We start from the raw sequence: 13,620 nt of genomic DNA, 5'->3' as shown, positions 1-13,620 counted from the left end.
TGCCTTTAAGAATTGAGATTGGAAATAATTTAATTTTTTAAAGGTATGAGAAGGTTTAGCACAAAGTAAAAGACGAATTTTGATTCTTGCTGACTTAGATAATGATAAACTTAAGAATTTTCAGGAATTCCGTAAAATGCGTTCTAATTTTTAATCTTCACTGACTTTTTTACTTAATTGAGTTTGTTTTATTTATAAAGAACGATAAAAAATTTGAATTAATTAAATTGTGATTTATAAAGTCTTGTTGGAGATTATAAAGTTCAAGTAACCAAATTAAGATTTTTCCATCTCTTCATAAGTATTAAAAGAATTTCTGTCGAGACGCAAAATATTTCAAATTCATCCTCATCATGCTTGTTGTAAATCTTTAAGAAATAAAAAGTTTAATATTACAGCAACAAAGTTTTTTTGTTCAAATTTTACAAAGCTTAAAGGGAAATTCTTTGCAGCAGTTCCGAAAACAAAACAGTTAAAAAAAGATTGTACATAAAATAAATCATCAAAAATTCATTAAGCTACTAAAAGCTCTCATGTTGAAGTTCAATAAAAAAAAGAACTCAATGAAAAGGAAACTTCCTCAATGAATCATGACCTTTAATTATTTATTAAGCAGTATCATATTAAAAATGTAAATTCATTATTGACCTTTTATGCTGGTTTAAATCCAAAAAAAAAAAAAAAATATTAAGTATTAAACCCTAATCAGACGGAAATCTCATTAAACTGTTAAGGTGATCATAATGTTGGCATAATAATTTCATTCTCCTTTTTCAATTTATCTCTATTATGCCTACAGATTATGTAGAGATAAATAAAAAATTTGTATTAAATTTTCAACATGAAATATTCAAAATAGCAACCATAACCTCCTCTGTAGGCGTAGATTTTTTTTCTCATTGTGGGCTACAAATTGTAATGGAAAAATTATAAATAATACACAAAATATATATTTTTCTGTGGTAAAAGTGGAAATTCCCTCATTCTGTTTGATTAATATAAAATGTAGACCAGAGAAAATGCTTTTTGTCCATTTTTAATGGAATTTAGGTTTTTTAAAGTTTAATTAAGCGGTTAATGGATTTTAATAAATATTTAACTAGAAATTCAGCTTGATTTTGAGAGATTTTCATGGATTTTGTGAATAAAGCAAGCTTTGAAATTCATTTTCGTTACAATTTTCCAACGATAAATTTTTAACGGACAAAAACATTTTGAATTTTATCAATAATTTTATGCTTTCATACCCCTTTTACATCTACAAAAAATTAACGGTCAAAATATTTTTTGAATTTCATCTAAAATTTTTTACTTTCACACCCTTTAAAACATTATCTTTGGTTAAAAACATTTAAAATTCAATAATCATTGAAATTTACATTAATTTAATTATTAGACTCGCAGCAATGCTGTATAACTATAAATAAACTAAAGCACTTAACAGTAGATTCCGTTAGACTCAACAGAATCCGTGGCAATAACAATAATTTGAATAATTCTGAATTCAAATTCAAGCTCATCAAAATTCTTTGCGATTAAGGCAAAAATTCGCTTTAATCTTTATTGTTAAGTTTACTTCTTCTGTGGTATTTTGACTGTAATTGTCTAGTCAGTAATATAAAAAATAATTCCATTCTGAATGAAGTAAATAAAAAAATTCTTTTTACAATGTAAATGATGGAATGTTTATTAAATAATACCTTGAACGTTGTTAACACTAGACTATTTGGTAGAGACCATAAGCAGTTATTGTTTCTCGAAAAAAAGTAAACAGACAAGGTTCGACTTTGAGAGTTGTAAAAGTTCATGATTTGTGTACTTTTCTATGGAAAGGCAATTAGCAGAAAAACAAAAAAGTTTCTCTTGCTTAAAATTTTTTCAATTTCGATTGTTATTTTTGCTAGCAATGCTGATAAAATAACCAACATTCATTCCGAATATTCTCTTTTTTTTGGGGGGAATGGCAAAAATGAGTAATTAAATTTTGAATTATTTTCTCATAAAAGATATGAAAAAAAAAAAAGTTTTTTTATTAAAAAATGATTTAAATCTGAATATGACGCATGAATACATGAGAAAATCACGTTGCTATGTTGCTTTAGTAACATAATCATTTTTTTTTTATTTCATTTATTTATGTACATTTTTATATGTGGGGGAAACGATGACACAAAAGAAGTAAGAGAAATAACTTTTTTCATTTTGCAACAGGCATGTGAGATTAATTTGGTGATGCGTATATAATTTCGTAGATATTATCACGAACATAAAAAATAATAAAAATATACAAAGTATTTACCTATATCATTGTCCTGAGCTGCAACTTTCAGTATAGGTGAGCCAAACGGAACCGACTCTGAAACAGTGATTTCGTAATTATCCTGAGGTAATGTTGGTGGTGAGTCATTAACATCCGTAACCACAATTGAAACGGGCACTTCGGCCGAGACGCCTGAAACGCTATCTGTTGCTCTCACAATCAAATCGTAATTCTGCTTTGTCTCAAAGTCCAACTCATCAACGACATAAATTGCACCTGTGAGATAATGGTTATGGTCACACACACGTTCATTTTGTTGTGGCAATTCCAGTCATTTTCATCCAACGGAATCGTGATTTTTGTAAAGATGTAGTTTGAGCATCAGCGTCAGCAATGACATTCGAATAGACATGAAAAAAAAGGAGAGAAATAAAAGAAGGAAATAATTAATTTTAAATTACCACCGTAAAGTGTTTGTTAGCAAAGTCTGTGGAGTGGTTTTCCTTTTTTTTTCTTGCATAATCATTCCAAAGTATTATTACATTCTGAAGACGGAATAAGATATAAAGAGGAATGGACACTTTGGTTGAGGAACGGAAAAGTAAATGATGATGAAACAAAAAAAAAAGAGAAAAGAAAAGGATTTGTGTACAGAAGAATTAACTTCTGTTGGGACAGATTACATAGACTAGGTAATGAATTTTCTTGCTTGATAAGATTTAAGCAGTGATGTCCAAACTTTATTTTATGACACATAATCATATTTTATCTTATAAGTTTTTGCACAACTTTATTAGAATTCTTTTAGTTGTTTCTTATTGCTTTGTTTGTTTTGGTTCCTTTTATTTATGCAAGCTAGCTTACTTGGCATTGATAGAAATATCAAATGAATAGAACAAATAAGTTTGGTTCTGACTTTTAGAGATTATCTTTTGTTAAGCTCTAGACCCTAACAGACAAAGAACAAAAGAGCACTGTCTCAACATTAGCGCATTATCGTGCACATGAGTATACTCAATCAGAATACTTCGGTCAACTCCCTACACATGGTGCATACCGTCAGGTGTGCTATGACAAGAAGAAGGGAAGATGGATACCTTGAGTAGGGGTAGGTGTATACCTTAGGAAGAGATAGATGTATGTATAACTTGGGTAAGGGAAAATATACCAAGGATAGGGGTAGGATCTCTTGAGTAGGGTTAGGTACATTTGGTAGTGTAATAGGGGTAGAGGAAGATGTGTACCATGGGTAAGAGTAAGGATAAGTGTATGCCTTGGGTAGGGTTATGTCGAGTAACAGCTTTTTATCTGTCAGGATCAAGAATTACATGAATTATCTCTCAAACAATCAAGCCGAAACACAAAGAGCATGCTGTCGCTGATACTGTAATGGTACAGAAATACCAATTCACTATCTAAAAACAGATTCTTTGCCTGTTAGGGGAATGGCTTTCAAAAATAAAGTTTGAACAGATCTGGTCAAAAAAAGATGGGAAATAGGATCAAGTGGGAAATTAAGTGTCGATTCCTTGAATAATATTTTTTATGCATCGTCTTCAACAAGCCATAGGAAAAACAAGGCAGTTGCAGACACATAACAAGCATAATGCATGTATATAATGGTGCAAAGTATGAGATTGTTATAGCATCATTGAAATGTATTATAATATCCGTTTCGTGCAAGCACAGCAATTCATATGTTATATGCTAGACACATATACATTCAATTTTGTGCTTGAAAGATGAAGCAACAAACATATACATAAATGTAAAAATGGTTAAGAGTGCAACATAGAAAATGCAGTGAAAATTTAGTTAAATAAAAATTTTAAAACTTTAATTTTCTCGTCTCTTTTTTTTATATAAATTGTTTCCATTATGCTTCTCAGAACTGAAGAACTGGAAAATTTTAAACAGACGAGAATCTTTTTTGTTTCATGAGAATACTTTACAGCAGGGAAAAAAAAGCTCTTTTCAAATGATGAAACCAACATAAAGGAAATGAAGGGAAAATTATTAATAATTATGATGACTAAGATGATGCTGATGATGATGATAATAATAATGGTAGAACGATGGTAATGGTAAAGGCAGCAAGCAAAGATTCATACAGAAAAAGCTTAAAGCATTCACGGTCGCCGCCTTTTTTTCATTCAAAAGAAACAATTTTTTTAATTAAACTTTTGTGAAAGGATTGTTACAAGGAGATGAAGTGAAATGGATTGTCGTCTATAATTTATCCTTTTTTTCCTTTGTATTATGTCTATCTATAGACAACATAAAACCTGTGTATACAAGTATTTACTTCTGCCACAAAGAAGGATTAAGCTGTTTACGGGATTTTATCAGACCCTTACTCATTCTCTTTTGAAAATGAAACGGAAGTAAAAATGATTTAGCAAAAATTCTTTCCTTTTTGCTCAGTTGTGGGCAAACTGTGTGCTGCGGCACATTAAAAAATGTTGGGCAACCTGTTTTCCGTGGAACAGAAAATGCTTGGAAAGATCATGAACCTTAAAAAATGAGGGGTTTTGATCGAGGATTATTCAGAAGTGGGCAACAAGTGTGTCGAGACACTCAAAATGCTTGGAAAGATCATGAACCGTATGTCATATGCGAGGATTGCCATCAAAGTCTCCCGCAAAATACAAAAGGTCATCCACAACTGCCTTTCACTGATACTTATTGTATAATACTAAAACTCAATCCATTTTCTCCATTTCTTTTATTTTTAGCACATCTTCCTAAACGTGGGTGATACTCCTTTTTGCTGTTTATCTGTCTGTTTATAACATGATATTTCTCATCGGGCAAAATCTTAATAAATTGTATTTTCTCATGCGGATGTTTCTTGTGCCTACATTGAAACTTTTGAGAGGTTTTTACAGAAAATGACAAGTGTGCTCTTAACAAAAAGTTCTCAAATAACTTTCTACAACATGTTGCAGAATTTTCAAAAAAAGAAGGAAGGTAATTAAAGATTAAATTTAGAATCTGTTCATTGTTAATGTATTATCATTATATTTTAATCAGTTGGCTTTAAGATGCTTGTTTGGAGGCTTTTTGAAGCTTCTCTTAAAAGTGATAAGAAGGATGTAGACCTTTTTTTGAGGATGAGTGTCAGGTGATTTTCGAGAGTTTTAATTGCTTTAAATACACTTTGGAATTCTTGAGAATTTCTTGAATTTAACGGTTTTTTAAATTTTAAATTCTGCAAATTTGTTGAATGACAAAAAGGAAATTTCCTGGAAAATGATTTTGACGACTTTGGAAGCTCCGCAATCAAGACCAAAACCTAATTATCACACAAAACAATAAAGTTACAGTCTGAAAATCAAATAACTGTCACTTTTATTTACTCTCATAAACTCTCGTCTTAATTTCGTTCATTTTATTGAAGCTGTATTGTATTTATTCTGGTAATTAAGCAATTTGCCATGAAAAGCGCTGTCGTAATTCATTTTGAATGTATTTCGTGCCAACTTCAATTCTATATTTATGTATATATATATTTTTATCATCATCATCCGTCTTCGACTGATGAAACTTCCTTAATCCATTTCTGTTGTAAAAAAGGCAAAGAACGAAAACAAAAACAAAGGAAAAAAAAATGTGAAAAAGGAGAAAAAAACAATAAAAAGCTGTGCAATGTTAAAAAGCTTTATGAACAAATTTTTTCTTCTTCTTACGTATTTTCTGCTACTTTTACTGCTTTCTTATTTATTTTTCACACACAAAAGCAGCAGCAAAACAGAATAAAAATTGGTATATTTCGTTTACTTTTCACATTCCTTCGTTTTCGATTTGTTGAAAAAATATGATTTTGGCGAGGAAAGTTTAAAGGTTAAAATTTGTACCGGAATTTTTTAATTTAAATTATTTTTAATACCCTTGAATGTCGATGAAATCAAAATATTCTTAGTTTTAAACCCCTGATTGAATTTTTCTGTGAATTTTAATTTACTTGTGTTTTTAAGTGATCAAATAGATTAGACTTAATAGATTGAAAGGTTTAGCATGAGAAGATGGATATTTCGTGTACTTTAAACATAAATATTTTGATTTTTAAACGATTTCTGAGAATTTTTAATTGAAAAACAATTTTTTGTTGAAATTTCTAATAGAAAATCAGGTTGAAGCATATAAAAGAAGGAATTGGATTATTTTAAGGAAACAATAGTCTCATTGCAGCATATGACATCAAAATAAAGCATAAAGAAGAAGAAATAGAATGATTTTAAAGATCCAGTGAACATTCATAAGCTTATTCACAAGTAATCATCCCTAGCAGGCGAGTTTGTCAGAAAAACAATTGTTGTGAAATTTATAAATCTCTTCAAACACAAAAAAAGAATCATTCACGAGTTTTATATTCATTTCAAAAGCACGCATACACACAAACAAAAAAAAGGAAGAAAGAACTAAAATATGGTAAGCAGGTCTAGAACAAAGCAATAATAAAATCAGCGGATGAAATTACAATTTTCCTTGTTTTTTAAGTGTTATAACAACAAACATTTAATGTTAATCACATTTTTCAAATATTATAATAACACCAACAATAATAAACTCAATGAATGAAAAATTTATGTGAGCTTGAGCTATAAAATAATAATCACTTTATGAATTTTAGATTTAAAACATATATATATACATTCAAAATATTCATGGAAAAACAGAAAAGTCATTTTACGCGAGGTTGAGCGCATTTTCTAAGCTATTGAATTTTACGCGGAAAACATTTTGAGGTTCTTTAAACAGGTGGTGGAGGGGTTTGGAAATATAAACCGACAATTTTTGTTGTGATAAAATTGCCGAAAATTGCCACACATGCCTTAGAAATGACGAGGAGGATTTAATTCAGGGGAAACAATTTGTGGAATTTTTGCGACTTTTGAAATTGAGAATTTTCCATTTTATATAAAGGTTAAGTGCTATAAAATTAATTCCAATGATTCCTTGATATCTCGTTTGATTTAATTGCTTGAAATGTTTTTATTAAAACAAGTCACAGACGGGAAATTTTTCTTAAGGAATAATAAACAGTCATAAATAATAATAAATGCACACAGCACAGACAAAACGTTCAGTACCGCTGTATAAAAACGCGAATAAACAATCGGACGAGCGAGCAGGCAAGTGGTCGAAACAAAAAAGAAAGCCACAATAATCGTGATGTCGAAAATTCCATGGCGCTGAGCGTAAATTCATATAGATAGCAAGCCAACTGTGCAGCATGGTGGCTAACTTATAAATTTATGAATATTATTCAGATATTCATCAATTTTGACTCAACCACAATTTACATATTTAATGAAGTTGTTGTTTTTTCCAACTCAACAACTACTCTTTCATACTCATGCTATTCATATTAATCCTCACTCCATGGCTCCTTTATCGTCTTATGATTGCTTTTCATTCTCTCATTTTTCATATTTTATACTTCCTTATTCATTTTTTTTTTTTTGGTTAAATGAGAAGAATGTTTAAACTAAATACACTAATTTGGATGTAATTTGCATAAATAAGTCAGAGAATTAAAAAAAAGTCATGGAAGTAAGATGAAGAGGAGCTAAAAAGTTTGTTTTTCTCGTCTTTGCTCAACCCACTCAATCTTTCTTTCACATTTCGGGATGTGAGAAGATGGCTTATGCATACATTTTGTGTTTTAAATAAAATAACATGAAACATCCATTTCCACCAGTACATATTAATACATAAAATTTTTTACTTTCCTGCATGCTTCTTTTTTAATTCGCTTTTAAGCCATTTTGTATTACAAATTTGGTTTTTGAGTTTATTTTTGCTGGTTGGCAGGATGTTAAGGGTTCACTCCATAAAAAATCATAAAATTTTTCGAGAAGATCGTAAAATTTCTGTTTTATACTATGAAGGCATGAGATGAATGCCTTATGTACTGAGAAATTGCTTAATTAAAAATGTTTTTACTGGATTTTTGAAAGGGAAATTTGTTAATTTTAACTCTTTTGGGGTCTTTTATGAACCCTTTACACGTTCAACTGTCATTTGATGACTTGATTGACATTTCATAATGTATACCTACATATATGTAGTCATATGATCAAATTAAAACCGAATTTGCGAAATTGCAAATAAAAATCTTAACTGCCAAAAATATTTCAAATTTTGTGCATTTTTTGCTGTCATTTTTCAAAAATTAACGGTCATTTTCTTTTATGGCTGTTGATTTTGCATAATTCGAAATTTTAAAATCCGTTATATTTTGAATTGAAAGGGCCAAAATTTGAATTTTTTAATCCGTTATCTGTTTAAAATTTATAAATTATCGGTTTTATATTGATTGGTTACTTCGATGGCTCTACAGATCAATTGTAAATCATGGCCTTTCTTAAATGTATCCTAAAGCTAGGTCTATAACTGTCTGCCGCTTATTAATTCCCGATTCCAAGTACAATACTACTTATCTCTAATTTTAGCTCCCATAGAACGAAAAATGCGCTTTTAGCACCAAAGCGATAAACAATTTTCCCAACATTTTTATGCATATTAAATTTTTTAATTTTTTTAATCACCCAAAAGCTTCTCGAGTTCAAAACATGACACGAAAAAGAAGGGGAGTAAAGAAGAAAAGGCACAAAAAAAAATAAAAAAATTGAAAAGTTCAGAACTTTATCTCTTAAGAAGTGGCTTTAATATATGTGAATGCACACATATATCTGTTCGCGGTTGTATTCAAAGTTAATGAATAATAAACATTTTTGTGGTGCGCTCGTCTTGTTTAAAATCCTTTTCTTCTTCCATCCATAAACGAAACCATCACATCATAACATGAAACATCGTTTAATTATATTTTAGAACGGCATGAAATAAAATATAGGAACAAGAAGGAAGAGATGGAAGAAAAAATTGCTTTCTAATATTTTTTACGGATGACGGAGACAGAGTTAGAGAATAATTTAGGGAAAATGGGTGGTTAACGACAACGATGGTTACGATTATTGCAAAAGGAGGTAAATTAAGAAAGCAAGTGAGCATAAAAAGCACTCATTTTAACATCGTTTCCGTTGTCATTTTCATCTCACGCGTGTCTCTTTTTTTTTGTACCTCCATCTAACTTTCATTCTTCTTACGCCGAGGACTCATTTTTTTTTGGCTCACATTTTTCTTCCTTTTGAGAATATGTCGACAACTCCTCTAAAGCTACTCATATATAATGTCTATGCATATACAGGCAGCGCACACAGGGGGGTACTCAGGAAATATTTGAGGGGGTTCATTTTTTCTCTTTTGAGGATATGTCGACAGCTTTTTTAAAGCTAGCTATATGAAGTGTCTATAGTTATACAGACAGACACAGAGATATTCATACACAGCCACAAACAAGGTTATGCATATACAGGGATAAACAGGGCTATGTATATACAGGCTACACACAGGGGTGTATCCAGATCATACATATTTATAAGCTATATCATAAAAGCAGTCAAATGCCTTGCTGGTCAAATAGGTAAGCTGCTTGGCTCAAATTTGGAATGATTACCTAAAAGTCGTAGGTTCAAATCCCCAACGACATCAAAATTTGTTTTTTTATGGAAGTTTAGATAGTTTAGCTACTTAAAGTAGCAGAAGAACTGAGAACGAGTGCTAAAAGATTGCCTGCCTGCCTAGAGATTGAAATATTGTCAGAATGGACCAGAAAATATCACGTCACAGCCATAGAAGATTGGAATGAGAGCCTCAATTTATTCGAAACCTGGACTTGAAAATTATGAATAAAATGCTTGTTCCTACATGAAAACTAATTCATGAATTATATGGAAATAGTGGATATTTTGATGTCAACCAACCACCCCTTCCCTTACCCCCTGACTACAACCCTTCACACACATTTATATCTTCCACTCCATGGTAACATCATTGTACGTGAATAATTTCTTTCTGATTTTGTGCTGATTACAGAGATTGAAAAATAAGAATGAAAAGAAAGCTTGAATGAAGACTAAGCGATGCTGTAAATGCTTAGATGATTTTGGCATTAAAGATGCATGATGTGTGTGTGTGTGTCTGTGTATATACATATTATGATTCTCATGAGACACTCATTTTCCCTTTCCTTTATCAAATGTCGACTCCTATGCGAAATTTAATATTTTAGCGTAATTTTCACCTTAAGCAATCCGATTTATCATATCCCTTTGACTTGTTGACTGAGAGGTGAGCTGTGAGGATTGAAATGATTAGACTTTTTAATTCTCAATTTTTAACTTGAACTTATCATATGCTTATTTTCCCACGATACATGCCTTGAATATATTCTTTTAAACGTAAATAAATTCATCCTCACGTGCTGTCGCCCATAAGTCTTAACATGAATAAATTTTTCTATTATTTGCCACTTGAGTGTTGCTCTTTGAGCTATCGCATATGAAATAAATCACATTTTCACATGGAAATGTCCCATTTTTCCTCTTTAAAAAAACATTGGTGTTGAGGTGTTCCTGTCATAATTATTTTTGCAGGTGTTTGTTGTGGACATTTGATAATGCAGCAAATTGTTTGGGGAATTGTTTTGGTTCGGACACTAGACACAACATTCATGGGAAAATTGCCAGAGATTCTGGAACTTTAATGTTGCATGAAAATATGAAAATAATAAAAACTTAGGCCTTAAAAATTCATGATTGAAAAAGTTTTTAACATGGAATTCTCATTTACAAGACTTTTATGCTTGTTACAATTCGTAAAAAAATCTAATTTTCAAAAAAATATTCTGAAAATTTTTTCATGACTAACTTAACATCTTACAATTTTTTTTTAGTACTTGGAAACGGAATTTCTCTTTTTATGAGACGAACAGATTCGTTTTCTATCACTAGCTACAGTTTTTTTTTTTATGTTTCCTTAAATGGGGACTAAAACTTGCTCATAAATTCCTAACGGTTTCAAAAAAAGTTATGTGTTGTGTCAAGATAGGGTAACTTGTGATTCCATTTGGGGATTTTATTAGCTTTGGTGCTGTTTTGCCAGAAATATAATCAAGGAAGGAAGTGCATTAGTACAACATCACATTGAGTTATGAAATATATCCTTAGTGACGTAACAAGCAAGTCGTAAGAGCATCGTGATGATGCCAAAATACCAAAATTACTTGGAAGCAAACTGAAGGTCACGACTGCTTTTAACTCATTTCAACATTGTACTTCCTTAATCAATTCCTTTATTGCCTTTAAAATTCCTTAATATTAAACATAATTTTCCCATAAAGATGACCATAAAATGCCCACAAATGTACATAAATTTAAACATCAATCAAAGTTAAATTACGTTTAATCCTTACACAAATATCATTAACTACTTAGAATGTCATTGATTGGCTTCACAATTGAAAAGTAAACATCAAAACTACTTGAAATTAATGCATTTCCTCGTGCATTTCAATGTTTTCATATGCTGCAAGTGGAAACATATGGAAAATGGATAATTATTTTTAAAACTAGTATGAATCCACATTAAGGATGTTGGGAAACACTCATAAAATTGTAAATGCTCAATTATTCTTAGCAGACAATCAGCCTATTTGCCTAAATTAGCGTGCTTATGAGTATGCTCAATCTATATAACTGAGCATGCTCAATATTGTGAGCAGACTCTCAGTTTCTTCGAGTATATGGATGGGAGTGCAAAGGGTAGTGACACGCAATACAGGTGTTCACCGCCCTTTCAGCCTGTTCTACCCAAGTAACTACTTCCACCTCCTCGTGGTGCACTCCTGGTTATGCCAAACCGCTAAGGAGGTACGGTACTAACGGAACAGGTGTGAGGCATATCGAGCCCAGTCTCGTTAAACAAACGAAATCCTCGAAACTTATATTGATTGAGTATATTCATGAATACCCTAATTTAGGTGAGTATGCTGATTGTCTGTTAGGAGAAGCCTAGAACTGTCTACAAAATAGCAATATTACAGATTTAAGGCATTTTAAACTAAAATTCTTTGGATATAGACAGCATTGTCCTTTGTACCTAAAGATGAACTAGCCATAGTCCTTTAAGTGAGGCAATGGTAAGCTATGGATCACAAATGATCAATAACGACAGCCATGTAAGTAAATAAAATGAAAAATAAGGATAAATGCCTTGAAACGTGCAAAATAGGATAAAGTCTTAAAGAGCCTAGCTGACAGCAGTAACAAAATATAGTACCGATAGCAGAACTAATAAAATTCTAAAATCCCCAATCCTTGCTTTATAGTTTAGGAAATATTTCATTATCAAAGAGTTATTTACGACCGTTCCAAATATACGATTCGATATGATTCCTCATTCCTCGTATGCGTATGTATGTTCCGTAGAAGGAGAAAAAAAAAATCAAATGAAAATGCGTTTCATTCACTCAATTTAATTTAAGAATGGATTTTATGTCTACACACGTTAAGAATACATTCTCATTCCTCACTTTTCCTCACAATTTCACTTTATTTTATTTTCATATCACAGTGACAAGATTGAGTAAAGAGCGAGGAAGAAAGAGGAGAAAAGGTATAGGAAATATAATGGTACAGGTGGCAATGCTATAATGATGAAGGCTGTTCTATTGTTGAGAAAGTTACACAAAAATTCAAAAAAAAAGAATTTTTTATGAAATTTTTCTTTTGAAAAAAAAAAGAAAATCATCAAAAGATTTTTCCATAAAATTTTATCATTAAAGATTGATGTTAACCAAATTTGCATACGACCCGAAATTATTGGGATGAAGAACCTTTTTTTTTTTGCTCCCTCCGTCATATAATATAATATATAAAAATGTGCTTTTTTTAGGAACGCTCTATATCATACATACGCATACACTCATCACTCATAAAACAAATTTCCCTTTTGCTTCATTCTTCCTTCACGGATTTATACTTGTTAAATTCTTATTTCTTCTTCTTACCAACGCCTAAAATCAAAAATGAATAAAAAAAAACGAAATTTTGTTGAGCGTAAAATGTGAAAAATTCATGCGAGATGATGACGAAGGTGGTTGAGGAAAAAGTCTCTCTTACTTTATGTAAAATCTCATTGCAGCCTCTCGTTATTATTGACGTCAGAGTTGGCAACATTTACATCAATTTTTGGGGAAATTTTTTAATTATTTTAACATTTCAAAGTTCAATTTTAATACTTTTAACAGTCAGGAAATTGGTGTATATGAAGGTATGTTAGGAAGGAGTGTTATTCATCTTTAGATCAGGGATTGATACTCGATTAACTTTCGAATTTGAATTCACTTCTTTTTTATCAAATTGATTGTTTTCCTTTGTTCAAAAATGACCCGAATAGCACAAATGGACCAAAAAACCTCAGTCAGGCAACAAGGCTGAGTCATGCCGGTCTAG

At 31.0% G+C, this 13,620-nt stretch overlaps 1 protein-coding gene across 3 annotated transcripts in view; it reads right to left on the bottom strand.

The window, feature by feature from the left end:
• kug (FAT atypical cadherin kugelei) overlaps positions 1-13,620 on the bottom strand; it is a 150,565-nt gene that overhangs the window by 17,581 nt on the left and 119,364 nt on the right. For all 3 annotated transcript variants that reach the window (XM_070652483.1, XM_070652485.1, XM_070652484.1), the window contains one exon: positions 2,300-2,536. In XM_070652483.1, coding sequence (XP_070508584.1) covers positions 2,300-2,536 — 237 coding nt within the window. The remainder of the gene's footprint in view (positions 1-2,299; positions 2,537-13,620) is intronic.

This window comes from Chironomus tepperi, unplaced genomic scaffold (assembly GCF_022539635.2).
Source record: "Chironomus tepperi strain 1889 unplaced genomic scaffold, CSIRO-AGI_Ctep_v1 contig_48, whole genome shotgun sequence".
NCBI classification, from domain to species: domain Eukaryota; kingdom Metazoa; phylum Arthropoda; class Insecta; order Diptera; family Chironomidae; genus Chironomus; species Chironomus tepperi.
Note: the sequence above shows the minus strand (reverse complement) of the source record. Positions and strands in the feature narration are given on the sequence as shown.